At 41.3% G+C, this 25,006-nt stretch overlaps 2 protein-coding genes across 4 annotated transcripts in view; one reads left to right on the top strand and one right to left on the bottom strand.

The window, feature by feature from the left end:
* Nucleotides 1-25,006, top strand: part of LOC309374806 (DGAT1/2-independent enzyme synthesizing storage lipids-like) — a gene marked incomplete at its 5' end in the record, with an annotated part of 204,787 nt that overhangs the window by 152,793 nt on the left and 26,988 nt on the right. The window lies entirely within an intron of this gene.
* Nucleotides 1-25,006, bottom strand: part of LOC309373416 (DGAT1/2-independent enzyme synthesizing storage lipids-like) — a 112,592-nt gene that overhangs the window by 83,002 nt on the left and 4,584 nt on the right. For 2 of the 3 annotated variants that reach the window (XM_081917617.1, XM_081917618.1), the window contains exons 3-6: nt 23,180-23,344; nt 19,091-19,281; nt 18,597-18,657; nt 15,468-15,607 (exon numbers count right to left, since the gene is read on the bottom strand). In XM_081917617.1, the coding sequence (XP_081773743.1) occupies nt 15,468-15,607; nt 18,597-18,657; nt 19,091-19,281; nt 23,180-23,344 (557 nt within the window). Of the gene's footprint in view, nt 1-1,787; nt 1,807-15,467; nt 15,608-18,596; nt 18,658-19,090; nt 19,282-23,179; nt 23,345-25,006 lie in introns of those variants that run through there. The other variant, XM_081917620.1, reaches the window with a different exon arrangement.

Raw genomic sequence — 25,006 nt, 5'->3', positions numbered from 1 at the left:
AAGCTGTACACCGGCTCCCTCAGCCAATAAAGCAAGATGAGCGCTGCAACCCCAGAGTCGGTCACGACTGGACCTAATGGTCAGGGGTCCTCTTTACCCTTTAAGGAGGATAATATTATCCTCCTGGGTGATTTTAATGCAATACTTAGGCAAGATTTCGATTTGTGGCCTGGGACTATTGGGAAAGAAGGAATTGGCAACAGCAACCAGAACAGAATCTTTCTTTTGACTCTATGTGCAGTGCACAACCTTGTTATTACCAACACACACTTTCAACAAATATATATCTGTATATATATATAGAGAGAGAGAGAGAGAGAGAGATATAGTCGTACCTTGGATTCCGAATGCCCTGGAACTTGGACATTTTGGCTCCAACAGTGGCGTAAACCTAAAAGTGATTGTTCCAGTTTGTGAACATTATTTTGGAACCCAAATGTCTGACGGGGCTTCCATGGCTTCTGATTGGCAGCAGTAGCTTCTTGCAGCCAATCAGAAGCCATGATTTGGTTTTCAAACATTTTGGGAAGTTGAACGGACATCCGGAACCGATTCCGTTCAACTTCCAAGATATGACTATAAATTTAAATCATGGAGGCACCCTCAGTCGAACCACTGGCACCTCTTAGACAATGCAATTGTCCAAGCTGAAGATTGGCATGATGTGCTCCTTACCAGATCTATGAGGAGTGCCGACGACTGCTGGACAGATCACTGATTAATACGGTCCGCAATGGCTATCAAGATTATACCTCAACGCAGGCTTCAAGGAAGGAAACCAAGGCGCAAAATAAACACTGAAGCCCTTCAAGATCCCATTAAGTGGGATTGCTTCCAAACTACTCTTTAGGACCATCTACTTTTGGAGTTCCCTGATAACATTGAGGAACACTGGACCAAAATAAAAACATCCATTGTTGCAGCCCATGAACACCTGTTGGATAAAAAAATGCTCAAGAGATCCAGCACTTAGCCAACACTCATGATGCACAGAGTTTCATTAAAGCCACAAAGACCATCTATGGGACAATAAATCATGGCATATGCCCCCTATGCTCAACAGACAGTACCACACTTCTAAAAGATAAAGAAGCTATTGCACTGTGATGGAAAGAACATTACCAACATCTCCTTAACCACAACTCTCTGTAGCTGCTGAAGTCCTCTCACAAATTCCGCAAAAACAAATTAGAGATGAAAAACAACAAAGCCAGCGAACCTGATGGGATACCTGCCTGTATATGGCATTTATTGACCTGACTAAGGCCTTCAACACTGTAAATCGTAATGCCCAGATAACATCATTCGGTTCCTCCGTGATAATATGACAGCAACAAGCACAGATAACAATGGCTCTCAAAGTGAACCATTCACAGTGCGATCAGGTGTTAAACAGGGTTGTGTTATCGCCTCAACTCTATTCATTCTATTTAATGCCATGATTCTATCCTACACTTTGTCGAAGGGAAACTCCCCACCAGAGTAGAAATTATATATCTAACAGATGGAAAGCTCTTTAATCTGAGTAGGCTGAAAACAAAGAGTAAGGTTACCGTAACTTCCATCAAAGAGATTCAGTATGCTGATGACAACGTAGTGCGTGCACACTCAGACGATGACCTCCAAACCATCCTAAATATCTTCACAGAAGCTTACAAAATGCTTGGCATATTATGCAACTTCCAAAAAATCAAAGTGATGCATCAACAAGCATAAAACAAGCCCCCAAAGTGCCACAAGTCCAACTCAATGGTGTAATATTGGAAAGTGTTGCTCACTTCTCCTACCTGGGTAGTTATATTTCCACAAGGGCTGACATCCAGCATCGCCTGAGCTCTGCAATTGAAGCTTTCTCCCGTGCAGAGTGTTTGAGGACCTTCGCAGGGAAACCAAAATGCTTGTTTACAAAGCTATTGTACTACCAACCTTACTGTATGCTTGTGAAACATGAACCACTTATAAACACCATCACCAGCTCCTCAAAAGATTCCACCAATGGTGTCTTCCGCCGCAGCCGGATGTTGGGCATTTAGTGTCACCACTCCCATACTGTGGAACACCTTTTCAGCAGAGATTTGGCAGGGGTCCTTGCTTTTCTCTTTCAGGAGTCTCTTGGAGACTTTTATGACAATAGCCTAATGCAGTTTTTAAATGTTTTAAAGTGGCCACTGTGAGAACAGCATGCTGGACTAGATGGGTCACTGGCTGGATACAGCAAGTTCTTCTTATGCTCTTAAGAGGCCTTTGCTCCTTGGTTTAATAATATAAGATGCTTTTTCATGAATATTGAAGACTAGACAATGCTTCCTGAAGCATTGGCCTGATCCAACAAGCTCTTCCTACACTCTTTAGAGGCTTTGAAAGAAAAGAAACTTTCAATCTCCCTCTGCTTCATAGTCTAATAATATAAGATGCTTTTTCATGACTATTGGAGATTGCTTCCTGAAATGAGCAGAGAAAACTTTGATGGCTAGTAGTTATCAACCTAATAACTAGTGACTTCCAGGTCGACTGCGGATAATGGCGGATGATGGAGACCACTCGTCCTGAACAGCCCGCTTGCTGTGAGGAGATGGGAAGGGAGCATGTGTAAAGCACCTTCTCAAAAAAAGTCTGAAGGAAAAGTTTGGGTTCTGAAGGGTCCAGCAGTGTCAAAGGATGTTCTCTGGAAGCTCCCAAAGCTTTGCAGGGAGCCATGGGAGCTCCGAGATTGAGCACAGACACACAGCACCATCAAGACCCACAGCAAACTGCCTCAAGAGCTGCCATTGAAGCAACGGCTCCTTCAAAATAAAAGAAATTTGACAAGGTAAAGACATTTAAATTATCAAAAATAAAATAATTGGATCCACACTAGGGTGGTAAAGAGGAGATCCACCCACCCCTCTCCCCAAACACAGGTATTGAACTACATGGAAAAAATCTGCTGGGACTGATACAAGAACGGGAAAAAAATACTGCTAATAGTTTTTTTAGAAGCATTCCAGTCTATGAACTGAGCTAAAACTGTGATTTGCTTAAGTACTGGATGCATAACTTTTATGCTTTATAAATATTTTCCAGCAAGTGAGCCAAACTGCAAAGAACTTGAAATATTGGGGAGGGAAAGAGAAGAAATTGCAACGTGGACTTTGTGGGTTGCTGTTTTCAATATCTTAAGGATTGTTTTTTATTTCCTTTATTCCTTTTTATGAACTAAAGGAGACAGACACTGTGGACTTGGATTTAATTTGGTTTTAAAATGTTAAAATAAGATCTGGAAAGGCTCTGACATTTAAAAAAAACATCAAAATGGATGGTTATTTTCTTTATTTTTTATTATTTGGGTCTGACAGACACTAAACATAGTCTGGAGGCAATGTAATTTTCTTTTCTTTTTTATATGAATCAATGGGTGGACTCTTTGAACAATACAAAGGGGGAAAGGAGACTTGGTTTGAAAGACTCTAAACTTTGTGTGTGTGTGTGTGTGTGTGTGTGTGTGTGTGTGTATGTGTGTGTGTTATTTCTTATGACGATATACAAGTGGATAATACAAGGGCGTTTTGAAGAGGCTGAAGAAAGATACACACTGTTAAGTGATATGGACCTTTGTTTGAGTTAAAAAAGAAAAAAGTTGGCATTAAAGCCTTTTCTTATTTTGTTTAATTAATTTTTTTCTTTTCTTATATCCTGTGAAATCTTGTGAATAATTTGTAGTGAACGAGGGAAAACAGGAAATAAATCAAAATAACAGATAAGGGGGAAGTACAATGTGGGAAAGCAGAGTAAGAGAACAAGGACGGAAACATAATAGCGCAGTGTGGCTGGAAAAATGATAACAGGTTTTTCTACTTTGTTTTTCATTTTTTAAATGAAAATTTTACCAAAAGAAAGGACATTCTGATAAAATTACAAGTAGTGAGAAAGTAAGTTTTTCTTTTCTTACTTTACTTATTTTTCTTTCCCCCTCTTTCTTTTCATATAGAAATTGAGAATTAAAGTTTAAAATATCAGTGTAATTATTTAAAATGATTTAGTTATTTTAAATAATAACTGGAAAAAATATTTTTTATTTTGAACCTTTAAAAGGAGGAGGGGAAGGGGAGGAAGGAAGAAGGGTAAGAGGGGAGGAAGAAGGGGGAAAGAGATTATTTTCCTTTCCTTTTTTTTCCTTTGCTGATAAAATCATGGCCAATACAAGTTTTGCCCCTCCCATAGCAGGAAGGACGCCAAACTCCCACATTTCCCCTCTTGCCCTTCCATTGCCCTCTGATTTTATCCAGTCACTTAGAACCGAAAGGTGTCTGAGAGGTTGAGCTCAACTCTCCCCACTCTCAATTGACAGAAACTCAGACCTCTGCTTTGGAATTAAATCAAAAAGATCTGATTCTTTGTCTCAGAGGTCTTTCAGAAGATGTGATGGTGGAATTAAGTGGAAAAAATAATAAAATTGCTAACATGATTGAATTGGAAGAAGAAACGGTTAGTGTGGCAGTGGACAAAATTTTTCATGAGAAATCTAGATAGGCTAAAGCAAAAAAACCAAAAAAACTGCTGAGTGACTGTTTGGGTTTTTTTTTAGCAAAGAGAATTCAGAACAGAGTAATACAGATTCACTACCAGAAAAATCTCCAGATCGTCAGGCAGAAAATAAGAATCTTGAAATAAATCCTGATGAGGTTGTTAAAGAAAAGAGTAAATTTCAAATATTTGGCAGATACACTGAAATATAACAAAATCCCTTATTGTTGGGTACAGCCTGATGCACAATCTTTTACACATAAAGGAAGAAAACAAAGGTGTTGGGATCCCACTGAAGCAGACTAATTCTGAGAAAATATGAAAAAGAATTAGCAGGAGAAAGGGCATTTGGTTTGGAAGCAGGACAGGAAGAAGAACCAACAGAGGTTGAGACAAGAGACAAATAAACAAACAAAATGAATGTAAATGGACTTAATAATAAAACTGAAAGAAACAAGATTGAACATGTGGTTAAAAAATTAAATTTGGATGTGATTTGCTTTCAAGAAACACACATTGTAAAGAAACATAGAAGGATTTTGATTAATAAAAATATTGGGAAAGGACTTTGTAGCCTTTGATGCAACAAAGAAGAGAGGCGTGGTAATGTATATAAAACCTGAACTGGATCCAAAGAGGAACAAGGAAGAATATTGATAACTCAAAAAATATTGCTAATACAGTAGGTGTATATGCACCAAATGAGAAAAAATTGGCCTTGAAGAAATTCTATTGGAAAATATGAATTGAAATATCATATTGATGGGAGATATGAATAGTGTAGCTTCCCTGGAATGGGATATGACTAAAAGAAAAAGCGATACCCAATGCCTTTTTTCAGATAGCAGACAATTTAAGCCTCATTGATATTTGGAGAGGGTCCTAGAAATGTGCAACCCTACTCACAACGACAAGGTGATGATCCAGCAAGTGAGTGTTTTAGTATCATCATTATGCTGTCTAGGTCCTTGGTACGTATTAATTTTCCTGCATGGTTGTTACCTCCAGCTATGTGAGGAAAACTGCAGAAATGCTATTGAGTTATATTTCACTATGCTCAATGCTATTTTTCCAGAAAAAGAGGTGCCTGAACTCACTATGAACACCTCCCTCGTTCTCTTAGAATGGCAAGGGCTGACAGGGCTAGTGACAAAAAACAGCCGCCCCCTGGTTCCATGCCTGAAAACGGCACAGCAGGGCATGGGTAAAAATAGCAGAATAGCATGGAGTCACATTCACGTGCAGAGTTGCAATAAATCACACAGCATCAGAAGTTCTTTAGTAATAGTTTTACTGAGGCTTAAGAGCGTACAGTGCTTATTGGGTCTTCCACTGGGGGAGGGGGGAGGATCCCTCTGGGGCAGATTCTGGGGCACCTGGTGGGGAGAAGTCCTATTGCATGAGCAGAACTTTGTGCAGCACTACCTAAAATGCATAGGTTTTTTGTGGTCTCAACAAGTTACGGAGAGGGAAAGCTGAGTGATGAACATAATGCACAAAAGACTATATAATGAACCCTATCTCTGGTCGTATAGAATGAGCAAGTCAGTAGGCAGAATACAATTTAGAACTGAAAGAGAGGGAAACCAAAAGGAAAACAATATTCTGCTTTTATACTTCCAGGTGTAGAGTTAACTACTTTACACTTGACATTAGCTACCATCCATATCTATCCCATGCCTTCTTATGAAATACTGTGTGTTGATTTGTTTCCCCATAAACCAGCTTCAAATCAACCCCGACTGAAAGAAACAAATATCCAACTGTGTTTTAAGTCGACAGTGTGGAAACAGGCTAAGACAGGGGTCCTCAAACTACATCTGCGGGCCGGATCCGGCCTGCCAGGGTCCTAAACCCGGCTCGCCCGGGGTCGGGAAGGGATTGCGGAGGAGAGAGGTGCCCCACACGCCCTGGGCCCCATGCGCCCCATCTCCCGCTTGTAGCCTCCTTGCCCGCCTGTGAGCGTGCCGCTGGGGCATCCTGGGCCTCTCCCTGCCCATCCGCCCGTTTCCCTGCCCCAGAGGCCTGCAGTGCATAGTCACCGCCTGCCCCTGCCTGCCTGCCTCGGCCTCCACTGCCCCCCCCCCCACTGCACTGAGATGGCTGCAGCCACTGGCAAGGACAGGGCTGACGTGAGGGCCTTGCTGGTGCTGCAGCGTGATGCGCCACCTTCCGGGGTGCCCGCCTCACCTCCCCAGGGCCTGGTGCCAGCATTGATCCCCTGATCTGGTGTGCCTGCAGGGCTACAACATAGAGTTTGTGATGCACCAGGTGATGGTGGTGATTGGGCGCAACTCGTTGCCGGGCACTATGAACGATGTGGGCAGGCTGGTGTGTGGGGATTTGGAGTTGGAGGATAGGAGTGCAAGCTGGGAGGGGTGGCGGTTAGGGGGACAGACAGGCAAGTTTGTTCATGAGGATGGGTCTTAAGGAGACATGGGTGCAGGCTGGGTTGTGGGGATCTGGGTTAGGGAAGCACATGCATAGGCTGGGTCATGTGGAAGGGTGTTAGGGAGACGTGTATAAGCTGGGTTGTGGGGATGAGTGTATGCAGGCGGACACATGTAAAGGCTGGGTTGTGGGGATGGGGTCATGGAAGGCCTGCATGTAGGCTGGGCCATGGGGTGAGGGTGATCCATGTGTAGGCTGGGTTGTAGGGACGAGCATTAGCGATATTGACCACCTCATTAACCAAAAGCAGGCCCATACTTCCCATTGAAATACTTATAAGTTTATGTTGATTAAAATCATTCTTCATCTTAAATATTGTATCCCCCCCCTGTTTTTTGTGCACTACAAATAAAATATGTGCAGTGTGGATAGGAACATATTTTTTTCAAGCTATAGTCCAGCCCCCAAGAGTGTCTGAGGGACAGTGAACCAGTCTGAGGACCCCTGGGCTAAGATGTTCATACAACTAATTTTTACACATGCACACAGACAAGACAGCATTTCTCTCTCTCTCTCTCTGTTGACTCTTACACAGGAACTGACATTTGCAAAACTAAGCAAGGATTGTTTGTTGAGATTGCAGGGGGTTGACTAGACAATCCGTTGGGCCCCTTCCAACTCTACATTTTATGATTCTATGAACAAAACCTTTTACTTACCGTATTTTTTGCACCATAACACTCACTTTTTTCCTCCTAAAAAGTAAGGGGAAATGTCTGTGCATGTTATGGAGGGAATGCCTACGGATGGCATGCCTGCAGATTTTCCTCCTCTAAAAACTACGTTCGTATTATGGTCGGGTGCGTGCTATAGAGCGAAAAATACGGTACATTCCTGGTAAGCCTAAATTGCCTTGACTTTGGTCACCTCTCTAGGAGCAGCAGAAGGTTTGTCTGGTGCACTTTTTTGTAGGCTAATTTCCACCAGTATGGATACACGTCCCACTATGTGGAGGTTTAAAGAGACTGTGGTGGGTGTGCCATCTGTATGAAGAAACCAAGCATTGTGAAAAAGAGAGAAGGCTTGGGGAGGCTGCTACCTGGAAGTCGTGGCCATTTGTAATCAAACATAAAATATGGAGTCACACCTACAAGAACATTCATAATGCACAATAACATATTGTGTCACACGAAACCAGTTCTTGAGTAAGGAGTAAAGGTAGGAATAGTACTTGAAGTACACTGTCTATGATTCAGTCATTAGAACAAATATCCATGGCTTGTAAAAGCCAAACAGAACTGCAAAACATAAAAAGCACATGTAACTTATGTTCACTAGCCGCTTAATGAATCACTAGAAGAAGACTTAAAGCCCATTAAAAGCCATTAAAACCACTTAAAAGCTACTAAAATGCAGATAAAAACCACAGGCAGATAAAAAAAACCTGGTATTGTGTATGCCCCCTGGTGGCCAGGATGAGAACTTCAAAACATGAGATCCCTGTGAAGAGGGATTTATTCATTTTTTTGCACATTTATTTAATATTAAAACATGGGAAGTAAAAGGCAAATAGAACCGAAAAAGAAAAAAACCATAGGTTTCTGATCTTCCCTAATTTTTTTGCACATTTATTTAATATTAAAACAAGTAATAATGATACATTACAAACAAAATCAAAAGTTGCACTACAACATTGTCCACTGCCATAATACCGCAGAACAATTACTCCAATTCTCAATCTCCCATCACTGGCAAGGAATCTGTCTCTCTCTCTGCTCAATTTAACAATAAGTTTGAGAATTCACTTTCCCAAAGGGAGAGAAGCAACACATAGCTCTTAAAAATAAAAAAATAAAAATATTTATGATTTCCAGGTTTATACACTTCAATAATTTTACAGTCATTCTGGATTCTGGTAGGTAGCTGTGTGGGTCTGATGCAGTAGACCCCCTTCTCTGCTTCCAGCTGTCCTGCCATGGCCCCCACTGAGTGAGGGAACGCCCTGCTGCCACAGCAACCTCCAGTACCGGGTGTCACCTGCGGCCACCGCTCTGGGCCCCAGAGCAACGCCAAGCGGATCGGCCCCAGAAGTGACTGCCATGGCATCCCCTCACAGGGCTCTGGACGGTGCGGGGAGGATGCTAGAGCCGCTGATAAAGTAAGAGTTCTTCAGTGAGGAGAATGCACCCAATTGGCAGGGGCTGCTTGTGCCAGTCCTGAAGAAGGTGATGTAGGGGTGCTGGGTGTATGGGGGGGGGGAGGGATCCAGAAATGCTGGCCTGGGGGTGGGAGGAGAGAAGCAGACTGGCTCCTCAGAGAGAGAACTTTTGCCTTCCTTTCCTCCTCCCCCCACTTGAACTCTCTCTTCACGCACCGCTCGTGCTGCTCCCTCCAATGCCAATTGGTAGATCACTGCCAGTTTTTTATTGTTGGTAGTAGATTGCAGCCTGGTCTATTGCTTTCATTTCATGGATCAGTGGCCTCGTTAGCTAGTAAGATTTGTGTTAAATTGCTATTTTAGGGGTTGTTTTTAATTGTCTGGAACGGATTAATCCATTTTGCATTACCTTTCCTGGGAAACCACACCTTGGTTTTGGAACGCTTTGGTTTTGGAACAGACTTCCGAAACGGATTAAGTTTGAGAACCAAGGTACCACTGTATGTTTATATGGTTTTAATTACATATTTATTAAATTTTCCTATTACAGAACTATGGTTTGTTTTATATGGACTAGTTAGCTTTGTCACCCTTATCAATGTTAGGATATTTCCGTTCCACCTTAAAAGGGAGCAGGCTATGTGAGTCACAGAGTCTGCGTATTTCCTGTTCACAGGATGTTTATGTTTTCTATTGCTTTCGTTTCACTGTGTGTGCCTGAGCAGACCGAAGCAGGCAGTCATGTTTTGTCTTTGTTCTGACCAACGCTGAATAAACTTGTAAATATGCTCTCCTGCTGTGCATCTTTCGCTGTGCATTATCTGCTGAAAGAGCGTGCATCAGTTCTGGAATGTGGAAGGCTATTTTCTGGAACTCGTGTCGCTAATTGCTGATACTGTATCTACGGGAGATCGATGGACGTCCGGAGTCGACGTGGAGGCAGTGATGGCCTTTGTCTCCCTGGCAGTATCCCAACAATCAAATCGTTCTGAAAGAGCTCTTAATATATTTCCTGGCATTTTTTGGTGTCTATCCCGAAGATTTTCAAGTGCAGTCTTGGTCTGTTGAAAAAACAAAAACAAAGGAATACATTATGTTATAGCTAAAGGAACAGGGACGCGGGTGGCGCTGTGGGTAAAAGCCTCAGCACCTAGGGCTTGCCGATCGAAAGGTCGGCGGTTCGAATCCCCGCGGCGGGGTGCGCTCCCGTTGCTCGGTCCCAGCGCCTGCCAACCTAGCAGTTCGAAAGCACCCTCGGGTGCAAGTAGATAAATAGGGATCACTTTCTAGCAGGAAGGTAAACGGCGTTTCCGTGTGCAGCTCTGGCTCGCCAGATGCAACTTTGTCACACTGGCCACGTGACCCGGAAGTGTCTTCGGACAGCGCTGGCCCCTGGCCTCTTGAGTGAGATGGGCGCACAACCCCAGAGTCTGGCAAGACTGGCCCGTACGGGCAGGGGTACCTTTACCTTTACCTTTAAAGGAACAGGAAAAAGCTAAAGGAGTCAGACCCAGTAGCATTTTAAAAATCCAATTTTTTCCAGCTAAAGCACAATATGTAATTTCTTTCTGGGATCAGAAGTAAGGGCAGATAAGGATTTTTAGCTAATTGTGGCAGGAAACCATCTCTCCAGATCCTAAGGCATATGCAACTGGCTCCCCAGCAAAGGATAGGGAGGAAATTACTGTCTCCTTGCATATTGAACCTTGAGCATGAACCCATAATGCTCACCCAGAACCTGCTCTGCAGTGTTCAGCCAAAATGCATGTACCAGGCCTAAGAGGACCTATGCAAGTCCTACTAGGCATGCTGCCTTGGCAGGTCCCTAAAGGGCACCCTTAACACAATAATGCCTCAGTAAAGCTAATCTTTCTCTCCACAACTTTCTCATCTGTACAGATTTAACGCGGTAGGAGCAAACACACCACACCACTGTCAAATGACGATGACTGCATCCCAACAATGTGAAATAAAAGAAAGGAACCACAGGACAACAAAGAATTCAACCCCCACACACCCGCAAAAATAAATTACTTCTCCACCCCTTCAAACAAGCAACCAAAAGCTGGAACTAGATGTGGGGAAGAAGAGGGAGAAGCAAGAATGAAAGCAAAAGTTCTTGCGGGAGACAAGAGCAACCATGAATATTAAGGGTCTGGAAAGGAAACCTTATGAGCCACAGTGAAAGTAGCTGGGTATTTTCAGCCTGAAAAAGAGGGGACTGAGAAGAGTTATGACAGCCATTTCAAATATCTTAAGGGTTGTCACATGGAAGATGGAGTAAGCTTATTTTCTCCTGCTCTGCAGGGTAGGACGCAAACCAATGCCTTATAATCATCATTACAGTGGTGCCCCGCAAGACGAATGCCTCGCAAGACGAAAAACCCGCAAGACGAAAGGGTTTTTCGGTTTTTGCGACGCTTCGCTAGACGATTTTCCCTATGGGCTTGCATCGCAAGACGAAAGCCCATAGGGAAATCTCGGGGACCTTTTTTTAAATGCTGGCGGTGGGGAGCAAAGCCTTTTCCCCCCCTCCAGACTTCAGAAGAGGTCCAGGAAGGCCGGCGGGGGCGAAAGGCTTTGCTCCCCACCGCCAGCATTTTAAAAGCGGTCCGGGATAGCAGGGAAGCGCTTCCCGCTATCCCGGACGGCTTTTGAAGGCAGGCTTTTGAAGGCTGCCTGCCTAACCGGGGGCTTTTAAATCGCCCCGGGACTGTCCGGGGCGATTTAAAAGCCCCCGGACGGCTTTTGAAGCCTCCCCCCGCCGCCCGGCTTCGGGGCATCGTTCCGATGCCGGGCGGTGGGGCAGGAACGCCTCCCCCAGCCGCCCGGCTTCGGGGCATCGTCCCGATGCCGGGCGGTGGGGCAGGAACGCCTCCCCCAGCCGCCCGGCTTCGGGGCATCGTCCCGATGCCGGGCGGTGGGGCAGGAACGCCTCCCCCAGCCGCCCGGCTTCGGGGCATCGTCCCGATGCCGGGCGGTGGGGCAGGAACGCCTCCCCCAGCCGCCCGGCTTCGGGGCGCGGGGCAGGAACGCCTCCCCCAGCCGCCCGGCTTCGGGGCATCGTCCCGATGCCGGGCAGTGGGGCAGGAACGCCTCCCCCCACCGCCCGGCATCGGAACGATGTCCCGAAGCCGAGCGGCGGGGCGAGAAAGCCTTTGTCCCCCCTGCCTGCCTTCCCAGGGGCTTTTAAATCGCCCCGGACAGCGGAGAAGTCCTCCGCTGTCCCGGGCGATTTTAAAATGCCGCCCGCCAGAAGAGGTCGGGGGAAGGCGGTTTCCATAGGAACACATTAATTGATTTTCAATGCATTCCTATGGAAAACCGTGCATCGCAAGACGAAAAACTCGCAAGACTAAGAGACTTGCGGAACGAATTAATTTCGTCTTGCGAGGCACCACTGTATCATCATCATGTTTTTAATTTATACTCCACCCATCTGACAGGGTTTCCATGGCCACTCTTCAAGTTGCAAGAAAGGAAATTCCACCTCAACATCAGGAGGAGCTTTCTGACAGTGAGAGCTGTTTTGACAGTTCAACAGTCTCCCCTGAGAGGTTGCGAAGGTGTTTAATAATAATAACAATAATAATAATTTATTTGTATCCTGCCATCCCTGGCCAAAGCTGAGCTCAGAGCGGCTCACATCATATAAGACAATATGCATAAAACAAGCGATCAATAAATTAAGATACGTCCCACATTTAATTCAAACAAATTAAAATTAAAACTGGACAAGTGGAAATCTTCAGGGTAGATTTAAAAGCGGTTACCAACTGCTACCACTGATATTATAAGCACCATTGAGTGGGCTGGCAACCTCCTTCATGCTTCCCCCCCCCCCCAAAAAAAAATATCTTTATTGAAACTTAACATATACACATAATAACCAAAATTCCCAATGATTCCCTCACATAAAATATAATATCTATATTACAACAGCTGCATAATTATACAATTAATTATAAAAACCCACCACCCACCCTCTACTTCCCTCCACAGCAATTCCACTTCTTTATATTTCTTTCTACTTTTTTCCCCTTGCATTGTATTATTTTTGTTAAATTCTGATTTTTCCTTCTTTCTTTATTGGTTTTGTTATTGCTTACATTTTTTATTCTAAGCCTATTAGCATGTCATTTTTAGAACACTATTTTGACATATAATCTTCAAAATACTTCCACTCCATTCTTAACTTTTGATTTGAATGATATCTTATAATTGAAGTTAATTTTGCCAATTCTATATACTCACTTAATTTACAAATACACTCTTCCTTTGTTGGTGTGTCCTGAGATTTCCATTTAGTGGCAATCACTACCCTGGCAGCTGTTGTTGCATACAATTTTTTATTTTTTCATATGTGGTATGTCTTTGCCTACCACTCCTAACAGATAAGCTTCAGGATTTTTTATCAAGGGTTTTTTTAAGCATTTCCTTAAGTTCCTCATGTATTAGTCCCCAAAACTTCTTTATTTCCTTGCAACCTCACCACATATGAATTATCGTTCCAGGTTCTTTGTTACATTTCCAACAAAGGTTGGATTTTAATTATAAATTAAATACCACTTGTAAAACATTTAAACAAAATTTTACTTTATCGTATAGCAGGTGGTAAAGCGGATATTGTCGCACCAGAGTTTCTCCCATTGTTCTAAATATATAGTGTGGCCGATATCTTTTGCCCATTTGGCCATTGTTTCTTTTACCTCTTCATCCATCAAATCATAGTCCAATAATAGAGTGTAAATTTTCAATAATAATTTCCTATTGTTTTGTAATATAATGGTGCTAAATAGCAATTTAATTGTTCTTTGGCGAAACCTTTTCTTTGATCTGCCTTAAACACACTTTTTAATTGTATATATTGCCAATTATCCATTCCATATTGTTTCAATTCTTCATATGTTTTTAATTTTAACTTTCCTTGGTCTTCTTCCAGTATTTGTCTATATGTTGCCCAGTTTGGATTCATATTGAGTTTTTTAACTGCATGGGCTTCTAATGGAGAGATCCATAAAGGGACTATGATTTTTGAAGCCATTATGTACCTTAACTGTCTTGTACGCTAGGTAGGCGTGCCATCCATACCTATTGTCAAAACCTTCTAGATTTAAAATACTAGTGTTTTCCAATATAATCCATTCTTTTAGCCATGCCAGACATTCTGCTTCATAGTATAATTTTAAATTTGGTAATGCGAGTCCTCCTCTCTCCCTTTTATCTGTTAATAGTTTATACTTTATGTGTGGTTTTTCGGTTTGCCATATGAATTTTGTTAGATATTTTCTCCATTCATCAAAACAATTTTCTTTAATTAATATTGGTATTGTTTGGAACATATATATCATTTTGGGTAAATAATTCATCTTAATTATATATATTCTCCCCATTAATGTCAGCTTTAATCTACTCCAGGTTTCTAGATCTCTTCTAATTTCCTTCCAGGCTTTTTCATAATTGTTTCAAAACAGATTAATATTTTTCATCGTCAATTCTATACATAAATGTTTTGCTTTTGTTTTGTAACAATTTCCAAACCTAATTTCTTCTGTAATTTGTTCTTTTCTAATTCCTGTATGTTTTTTACCATAAGTTTTGTTTTTGACATATTTATTTACTTTCCTGAACTCACTAATTATTCTCAATGCTTTCATTAAACTGCTTTCTGACTCCTCAGTTGTTAATATAATATCATCCGCAAAAGCTTTAATTTTGAAAACATCCTTGCCTAATATAATTCCCTTTATCTCTTTTTCTTATTTTTCATGCTTGTTCTTATACAAGGAGAAAATGAGTCAGACAGAACCCTGACCAAAGGCCTGGCAGAACAGCTCCGTCTTGCAGGCCCTGCAGAAAGATGTCAAATCCCCCAGGGCCCTAGTCTCTAGTGAGAGAGCATTCCACCAGGCCAGAGCCACGGCCGAAAAGGCCCTGGCTCTGGTCAAGGCCAGTCTGATCTCCCTGGGGCCCAAAATCTTTAGGATGTTGTTATTTGCAGACCGCAAGGTCCTCCGTGGGGCATACCAAGAGAGGCGGTCCCGTAGGTACAAGGTTAAGCAGAGGCTGGATGGTCATCTTTCATGGATGCTTTAGTTGATATTCCTTCATTGCAGAGGAGTAGATTAGATGACCCTTGGGTCCCTTTCAACTCTAAGATTCTATGATTCTATTTCTAAAAATTTGTTGGGGGTTCAAAGTTCAAAGGTGGTAGCTCAGAGGGCATTTAATTAGTCTCAACAAGTTAAGCAGAGGAAAAGCTGAGTGATCAATATAATGCACAAAAAATATATATAATGAAGCCTAGCTCTGGGTCATACAGAATGAGAAGCCAGTATGCAGAATACAATTTAGAACTGAGAAAGTGAAAAAACAATAGGAAAGATTATTCTGTTTTATATTTCCTGGTACTTACTTTTTCAGCCAGCTCTGTGGCAGTTATATTTGGATCATATGGGATGGGTTCTCCAATATATGTCCTCAATTTCACTGGAAACCCTCCATATACAGGAAGGAGTAAACATCGAGTTTTCTCATATACCCATCTTGCCAACCCTGTGTATGAAAGGGAAAAGATTCTGAAAGAATGCGACCCCATATCAAATGGATGAGACAAAAAAGCTTTGACTCGGCCAACAAGCTTGGCAGGATGTTAACCCGGTTAATAAAGAAAAGGCAAAAAGATAAAATTATAGGTAAAATAATAGATCAAGGGGAAGAGATAGTAGACCCAGAAAAAATAAAACAGTGCTTTGTAAATTATTATAAAAAAACTGTACAAATCAGAAGATAAAGATGAGAGTAAAATAAATGATTATCTATAACAAAACAAATTACTCGTAATATTAGAAGAGGAACATAGATATATAAATTCAACTATCAAAATAGAAGAAATACTACAAGTAATGAAAAACAAACAAAAGTTGGGGAATCTCCGGGCCCAGATGGAATTTCAATTAGTTATTATTAAAAAAACTAGAAGAGGCCGTACTTCCAACCCTGAAAAAGATTATGAGCAATATATTAGAGAATGGGAAGACACCGGAGTCATGGAAAGAAGCCTTAATAACCTTGATCCCGAAACAAGGAGCAGATCTGATGAATACCAAAAACCAATTTCAGAATAGACCAATTTCATTACTAAATTTGGATTACAAAATTTTTACAGGAATACTTGCAAACAGATTAAAAAAGATACAGTATTAAATAAAATAATTACCGGCTTCCTCCCGGTAAGACAAATATATAACAATACAAGAACAATTATCAATTTATTAGAATATTTGGGGGTAGGTGGGAATAAATGATCAGCAATGATGTTAGTGGACGCTGAAAATGCATTTGATCATGTATCATTGGATTTCTTGTTGAACACCATTGATGCAATGAAATTAGGAAATAAAATATATTGCAGAATCAAGGCAATATATAATAACCAGAAAGCAAAATTAATCATAAATAATGAACTAACGAAAACATTTAACATTGAATACGGGACTAGACAAGGCTGTCCATTCTCGCCACTTTTATTTATCACCATATTAGAAACATTAGTAACAGCTATAAGGAAAGAACCAAAAATAAAAGGTATTTATTTGGGCAACAGATATTATAAACTCAAAGCCTTTGCAGATTACATCATCATAACCACCGAGAACCCAATAGAGAGCATATTAGAAACACTGACAAAAATGGATGAATTCAGGAAAGTCTCAGCTTTAAACTAAACAAAGACCAAACAAAATTATTCGTGAAAAACATGTGTGAAGAAGAAAAAAGAGGATTGGAAACTAAAACAGGATTAAAAATAACAAATAAGGTGAAATACCTAGGCATCTGGATCACAACAAAAAATATAAACCTCTAAAATTACAATTTTGTAAAAAAATGGAAAGAAATAAAAAAAGATTTGGAGATTTGGGGGAGGTTAAATCTGTCACTGTGGGGCAGGATGTCAATAATTAAAATGACAGTGCTACCAAAGATGTTATTCCTATTCCAAACATTACCAATAATCAGTGGAGTTAAATGTTTTAAAGAGTGGCAAAAAGATCTGGCAAAATTCATTTGGCAGGGTAAAAAACCTGGAATAAAATTACTAACAGAGATTAGAGACAGCAGTGGATTTGCAGTTCCAGAAGTAAAAGAAGTGATACTAAAGTGGGTGCAAGATCTGGGTTATCCTATAGAATTACAAAAATGGGAAGAGCTGTGGAGAAAGAATCTAAGATTCACAGCATGTTACGTAATTTAAAAAAAGTTTCTGAAAATGCAATTTAGATGGTATTTAACCCCTTCAAAATTAGCCAACATGACTAAAAATTATGATAATAAATGTTGGAGATGCAAATTATATGAGGGAACCTTTTTCCATATGTAGTGGATGTGTCCAGGAATCAAAAAATCTGGGACACGACCTACGAGGAATTAACAAAAATATTAAAATTTCTATTACAAAAACCCTCGGAAGCAATCTTACTAGGGATCTTAACAAATAACATCCCAAAAGTAAGCAAGAGAATATTCCTATTCACAGTGACTGCATCTAGAGTGCTAGTGGCTAAGTATTGGAAGAGCGAATTTATCCCATCAAGAGAGGAATGGCAGTTAAAACTCTGCGAGTACTTGGAACTAACGAAAATGGTGGAATCAATAAGAAACAAATCAGCAGACAAAGTCAAAAAAGAATGGGAATGTTTCAACAATTATTTAATGAAACAAGGTTATACTACTAAGACTTGGTTGTGTCTTGAATAACTCCACCAATAGTGACATACTGTTTCCTCATAACAAGATGAGGATAAAATATTAAATACAAGGGGGAAAGTAAACTAATTCGAATTGAAATCATAATGAGGCAGAAGGAAGCCAACATCAGTAACAAATAAGTAAAGAGATTCAACCCATTCTGAAGGTCACTGTACAGTATATAAGAAATACTATTATAGGGTTGAATTATAGCAAATAGATTTTTTTAAAGATAGAGGTCTTAAGGCAGTCTAAGTTATTATTTCGATAGTTAAACTTTGCTTAATTTTTGTTCATTTATTTTTCTTTTCTTTTTTATATCCTTTTCTATTCTATGTACGTTGATATGTACGCTTTTTCCTATTTCCCTTTTCTTCTTTTTTATTTTTATTCCAGGCAGGTTATTAAAGTATTTATTTGTTAACTATAGTTACAGGTAGGTAGCCATGTTGATCTGCTGTAGTCGAAACAGCTGTCTGAAGAAGTGTGCATGCACACGAAAGCTCATACCAATAATTAACTTAGTTGGTCTCTAAGGTGCTACTGGGAGGATTTTTTTATTTTTTTGTATTTGTTAACAATGTATTTATAAATGTTTTTTTGGGGGGGGAGGATTTCTATAAAAATATTCTGAAAGAATGCGACCCCATATCAAATTTGAAATTAGTTGGCATTTTGAGAGTTGGTAGGAAATAGATATTCATTTTTTAAAAAACACCATTGTATATTATTAAAATGTATTTTGCCTGAAATTAGATATCTTGATCAACCAAGGAACATAATAAATTTAACTCACTTGTCTTTCCAAAGGTCCTGAATGCTTCAGAATCATTTTGTGCAAATATAGGGATGATGGGCTAAAAGAATAAAATAGGAAATAAACAATAACAGAAAGGTGAGAGCTGGTTAATTACTTCACCCCAACCATTCCACCTTAATTTTTGTTAAAGACTAGAAGGAATGATTAACATCTGGCATTAATGACAAGCCAGACGTGATTGGCTTCAGAATTCCTGACAGATCTATTCAAATATCTCAGATGAAGAAAATTCACAAGCTGTCCCCCAGATTTTGAGGAATTGAAGAGAGTAAGAAGAAAAAAGTTGTTTTTCTTATTAAACATTGATTTCAATAGCTTTTTTAAAAAGCAGGAGTAGGGAATCCATGGCTCTCCAGATATCATTTCACTCCATCCTCGGCTATGGAGGATGCTAGATCAAGGATGTCAACACAGTATGTCATATCCAGGATAATTGTGAGGACAATGCAAATTGCCCAAAGATCACTCACCACTTTTGCCTCCAAAGCTAGCCGAGCGAAACCTGTGTGGTTACCCCACATTAAACTGTAGTCAGTACTAAAATTTGCTTCTCTACCTCCACCAGGGGCAATGCCCAGTAAATGGCCTTTCTTCAGAATTTCCAAACATTCAGCTTTCTTGAAATCTCTCAATAAGAGCACATCACAAAACATCTTTGTCCCTAAAAGAAAGCCCCAAATAGAAAAATGCATTTTATATAGCTCTCATTTAGGAAATAGTGTGAATACTATACAAGTGTCTTCATTCCAAAGATTACTGATCAACTAGGATTTCATGGAAGGGGGACTTTATGCTAGTTCCCCTTTTGCTCACATGTTCTGGCTCATAGAGTGAGGCTGAGTGCTGAGGTGACCACCTTTTGGACAAGTGTTCCTCAAGTCAAGCCTCTAGTACAATAGGTTGATATTCAAGTTTGCATCATGATAAAAATACAGCCCAGGCATCACCAAACTCGGCCCTCCAGCGGTTTTGGGACTACAACTCCCAGTGGTCAGTTTTGATGGGAGTTGTAGTCCCAAAACTGCTGGAGGGCTGAGTTTGGGGGTGCCTGATACAGCCCATAGTGCCTTGCCAGACAATCTTCAATCTTCAATCTCTATATGCTGCTTGGGTTTTGGATACGGTGGGCATTCACACATAGACAGATACAGAGAGAGAGAGAACAGAGAGGAACCCATGCTGGTGGAAACCTGTCTCCACCAGCAGAAGCCCATCTTTTCACCCAGACAGGAGGTTAGATGCTCCATTAATTTACCCAATGGAATGCCCCTCTCTGTGCGTGTTTGGGCTCTGACCTCACTTCTTTTGCTTTATTTTTAAAATTGACTGTGTGGCTGCTGTGTGCATGCAGAGGAAGATGATGTGGGGGGAGTTGCAGTCGAGGTTCTATGAACACTGTGTGGAAAGGATGCCACAAGTGTTTGCTTGCAGTGTCACGTGGGGGCATAAAAACTGTCTGTGAGAGTGCTTGATTGACCATGTGTTTGAGGGATCCATGTTTCCTGGGATCACTGCACATTGCTTAATAGGTTGGAGTTGCTATGAAAGCCATGGGCATGTATGTGTGCTTCTGCCCTTTTCCTTATTTGTAGCTCCCACCCCATCCCAGTTGCCACTAAGTGTGTATGAATACAGTGAATTTTTCACAGGAAGCTTGCTAGTGAACATACTCTACTTTGCATTGTTCTTCCCAGTAAGACATATCCATCTTTATTAATGACTGATTTTTGAGCCCAACAGGACCAGACTGGATCTGCCCTAACAGCCCATGACCTAGCTGACCTACTGTTGGAGCTCTGGGCCCTGATCAGTGTAAATTTCTTGTTGTTTCCTGTAGCTGTCTTTTCGTCTCCTGGTTACCCTGAAATTACTTAGGCCTAGAAAAGACAGAGGGTCCTCAACTGAGCCTTCCAGAACAAAGTTGGATCCAGAAACCCCTCAAACAGCAAACCCACTCCTTCAAGGGGAGTGCAAACCTATCCAGAACAAGCAACTGACAAATTTGTCGGACATTGCAAGATCCAAGCTCAACTTGGTTTTCCTCATCCATTTCACCACTGCATCCAGGCAATGGCCCACGGAATGCACAGGCTCTCATGATTCAGATGCGATGGAGAAAGAGAGCTGAGTGTCGTCAGCATACTGATGGTACCTCTCCCCAAAACTTCTATTGCCTACTCCCTGCAGCATCCCATAACATAGTGCTACTCCCTGGAATCGGTCCTAAAGATAGGATTGGAACCATGGTAATACAGTGCCCCCAATTCCCATTCCTTAGAGACAGTCCAGGACAATGCCATAATCAATGGCATCAAATGCCTACAAGAGATCACGAAAAAAGAACAAGGTCACATGCCCCTTGTCCCACTTTCTTTGAATTCTGGCATCAGGAGTTGCTGTTGGAACCAAACTCCAGTTGAATATGATGCTGAGGATGGCAGTGGTTTGGGAGTGATATCCAGGGTCAAATTGTATGCAAAGCATTGTACAGCTGATGCTATGTTCCATGTATTTTCTCCCATGTTGGTAGCTGTAGCCCAACATTATCAACTTACAGCCCTCCCGTTTGCCTTGGTGCATACATTTGTTTTGCACTGCTTGGACTTCAGCATCCTATTCACAGAATAACTGGATAGCTGATGCTGTCTGTTGGTTCCAGAAGAGGTGGTTCCGCAAGCTGGCACTGGGTGTTGTGCACAACCTGATGAGGATGCCAAGCAAACCTTGGCAATTGATACCTTAACTGGACATTTTGTCCACTCTGGCCCCCTGTACCAGGCAGCCATATTTACCTAATCACCAGGAGTTCAGGGACATCAGGACCACCTCTATGTCCCATCCACTTTAGGACCAAGAGCAGAACAGACCAGATAAATGTAAGCCCATAATACCAGATGCTCTATTGTTGCTGCTGTCCCTGTGTTCTTTCACTTTGGAAGCTCAGCTGTTTCCTGCTGTTTCATTGGTTGCCTTTCGTGGGGCTTTGGGCCTACGAGTTACTTTCTATGTCTAGGGCAGGCCTTGTTGTTCCAGAATGTCCAGTTCGCAGATGGGTTGGTACGCATTCTCCTAAGGCAGTCCAAGATGGGCCAGAAGGCTTTGGCTCCAAGGTCATGAACGAGAATTGCCATGATGTACCTTTATGCCCTGTGACCGCACTTGCAGCCTATCTGGCCACGCGGCCTGTATGTGGGTCACCTTTTCCTCTCCCAGGATCAATTTGAAGTTTGGACAGTTCACTGCCCAATTAGCCATAGCTTGTGATCCAGTTCAGTTTGGTTTGCATTCCTTTCGCATAGGTACAGCCATAGCTGCAGCTCTCATGGGCATCCCACCAGATCTGGGACATTGGAAGATGGCAATCTGATGCATTCAAACTTTATATTCACTTTTAAGCAAAGTGCTATATCTAACGTACTCCCCCCCTTTTTTTATGGATCTGGCCAGTTGCCAGGAGCTGTCAGTGTCATACTGAGTGGCCAGTCCATTTCATTCTGGGCTCATCCGTGTGCTACTTCATCCATTGTTTGAACCCAGCTGAGAATCTGCCAGGGCAAATTGTCACTGGGAAATGAAGAGAGGCTTGCTTTCAGAGGATTCCCCCAACTGGATAGAAATGGGTGCCGAAAGATCACCACTGGGTTGCTTACATTCCCCCTGGTCACATCCATCAATATCTTCCTCTATCAGTACAATGGGGTCCACCCTTCAGAGGAAGCCTGAAATCTTTTCTTTGCTGGCCTGCAATGAGCTCTATTTGAGCTTTTTTTTTTGTTCTTAGGAGGAGGTGAACTACCTGGCATTGATCTCTTCCAGTGGCTGTTAGTTCAGGCAGGAAACATAATACAAGAGAGAGTGGAGTAAATAATTACGGTGGTATTTAGTGAGGGGCACTCTTTGATCACCTTACATTGTCTTGTGTTGGGTCATTGGGGATGGCATTTGGGCTTTGCTTGCACATTGGGCTGAACACTGACCTGGTTGACATTCACATTGGTTTGTGCTCATCAAGTCATGTGCCCACAATTCTAGGAACAAGGAGGACATATTTCTTCCAGTCCTTTACTCTGAGGGAATGTTGCCTGTAAACATGGCCAAGAAAGTGGAGTAACCTCTTTCCTCCTGCCTAACTGTATATTGATCTGGCTAGTTTAATTTAATTTACAGATCCTTTAGGCTGTTATATAACCTTTTGTCCACAATATTTCATTTCATTTCACTTCAATACTATGCCCTGAGTCTTCCTTAAGGTGTAGTTTGTGTTGAGAAACACCCTGGGATCTTCGGATGAAGGACAGTATACAAATTTAAGAAAGATAGAAATGAATTGGAAATAATTATTCATCCTACATTCTGTCTTACTTGCAGGGACTTGGTGAGAAAGAACCTATCCACTAATTTACAGTTTTACCTGTTGCTGCTATTTTATTTACCTGTGGTTTTTTGCCAGATACACTGTTTTGTATTCTACAGCATTGTTTTATATTTAATAGCATTGTTTCATGTCATATTTGGCACGTTTTATACAAAAAAGCACAATTTTAATTTAAATAATTTACCTGGAAGATTATACAAGAAGTGATCAACTACTGAATGGCACAGTCTCCCTTTCTCTTCATAAGCTTTGCACACAAAGAAGCAATAGCCGCGAAGCCAAATTGGGTGATGAAAAATAACAATCCCTGGCCCTTTAGGGAGATGTTCCAAGCCAATAACTTCATAACCTGAAAATAATACAAATGGCAACAAATAAATATTATGTTGTTGAAAGGTAAATAAAATATCACAATATTTTATTGGAAGAAACAGTGTGTTTCGGAAGGGGGGAAATGAAATTAAGATCAGGTACAAAGCTCTGCTATGTGTTCCAGCATTCTGGATGCCAGGAGAGCATCCAAGAGGAACAGGACTTTCTCTGGGGTGGTCACAAAACTAAAGGGGCAGGAGGGGACTTCTCCTCTCCTGGAATATTCATTCCTTGCTTCCTTTTGGATACAGATGGAAACATTTTTGCCCAGTCTTTGAGTTATTTTGCTCTTTTAATCTACTTTATGTGTGTTTGACCCTTTGAGATGATTTAACATGATATCAAAATAAATGTTTTGGAGACTTTTATTTATTTATTTGAAGGGCAGTATTACCCTTCTGTACAGAGCGCTACTTTGGGGAAGAGCTATCTTAGGCCAGGAGCACATTTCTTCCCCATCCCTAAGAGCTCCAACCAGACATCTTCAGACCATCTTCTGAATCACTATATACCAAGTAAGAAAGCTGTTTTCCAGACAGATGCACCATTGACCATGTTATAAGTAGCTACAGGGTTTCATCATTGAGGCCCAGACTTAGTTTTAGTAGTGTATTTCTGATTTATGCTTCAACTCCTAAAGCAACATCAACATACCCTCCAACATTTCTCAAATGAAAATAAGCACATCAAATAATAATAATAATAATAATAATAATAATAATAATAATAATATAACAATAATAATTGTATTCTTTATACCCCACCCATCAGACTGGGTTGCCTCAGCCACTCTGGGTGGCTTACAACATATATAAAAATATTAAACGTTAAAAAACTTTTGTATACTTGGCTGCCTTCGCTCATGTGTCGCCTAACTCCCTATCCTCTGACATTTCTCTGATGAAAATAGAAACAGCCTGAGGAAAAGCAGGGCATTCCAGGATCAAATCAGAAACCCTACCAGGATGGCGTCTGTAAATCCGGGACTGTTCCTGGAGAACAGGAATACTTGGAGAGTTTTTAGCAGTCTTCTGGGAGGATATAAGAAGAATCCTGTTGATGAGGCCAAAGGCCTCTATAGCACACTGTCCTATTTCCCGCAGTGTCCATCTAAAGTAGTAGCCATCAACACAACTTGTGCTGGCAAATACCATAGTTGATGTTTCAGAGCTGCCTTGTGGTTTATCATGCTCAGGAAAATTGCACGCTCAAGGTCTCACTATACAATGTTATATTAATCACATTGGCTGTGTACCCACAACACATTTAAAGATAATCCCTTTCTCTTGCAACAATCCATGAAGCTATTTTTAAAGGGCTTTGCTAATTGCAGCTCTGTGAAGTGTAAGCAACATTCTCCAGGTTTGGGGGGGGGGGTTAAATATGATTAAAATATATGGTGTTTATGCAGCCACCAACTCACCCTTTCTTCTGTAATATGTCTTGATTTTGTACGTACCTCATAAAATATTTTGTTTTTCCTTAGGATGGCTTATTACATATATAAATATCCATGCCTTTGTTTTGATCCTTACAAAGCCAACCAAAACTTGTAGCTCTTATGACACTGAGGTGGGTTCAGAGCTACACTCCTCTGCACTGTGGCAACTATTGTTCCAGTGTTTCAAGTCTGTAATTC

The sequence above is a fragment of the Podarcis melisellensis genome (genome assembly GCF_964234715.1).
Source record: "Podarcis melisellensis genome assembly, chromosome: 7".
In the NCBI taxonomy this organism is placed as follows: domain Eukaryota; kingdom Metazoa; phylum Chordata; class Lepidosauria; order Squamata; family Lacertidae; genus Podarcis; species Podarcis melisellensis.
This window is presented reverse-complemented; position numbering and strand designations above follow the sequence as displayed.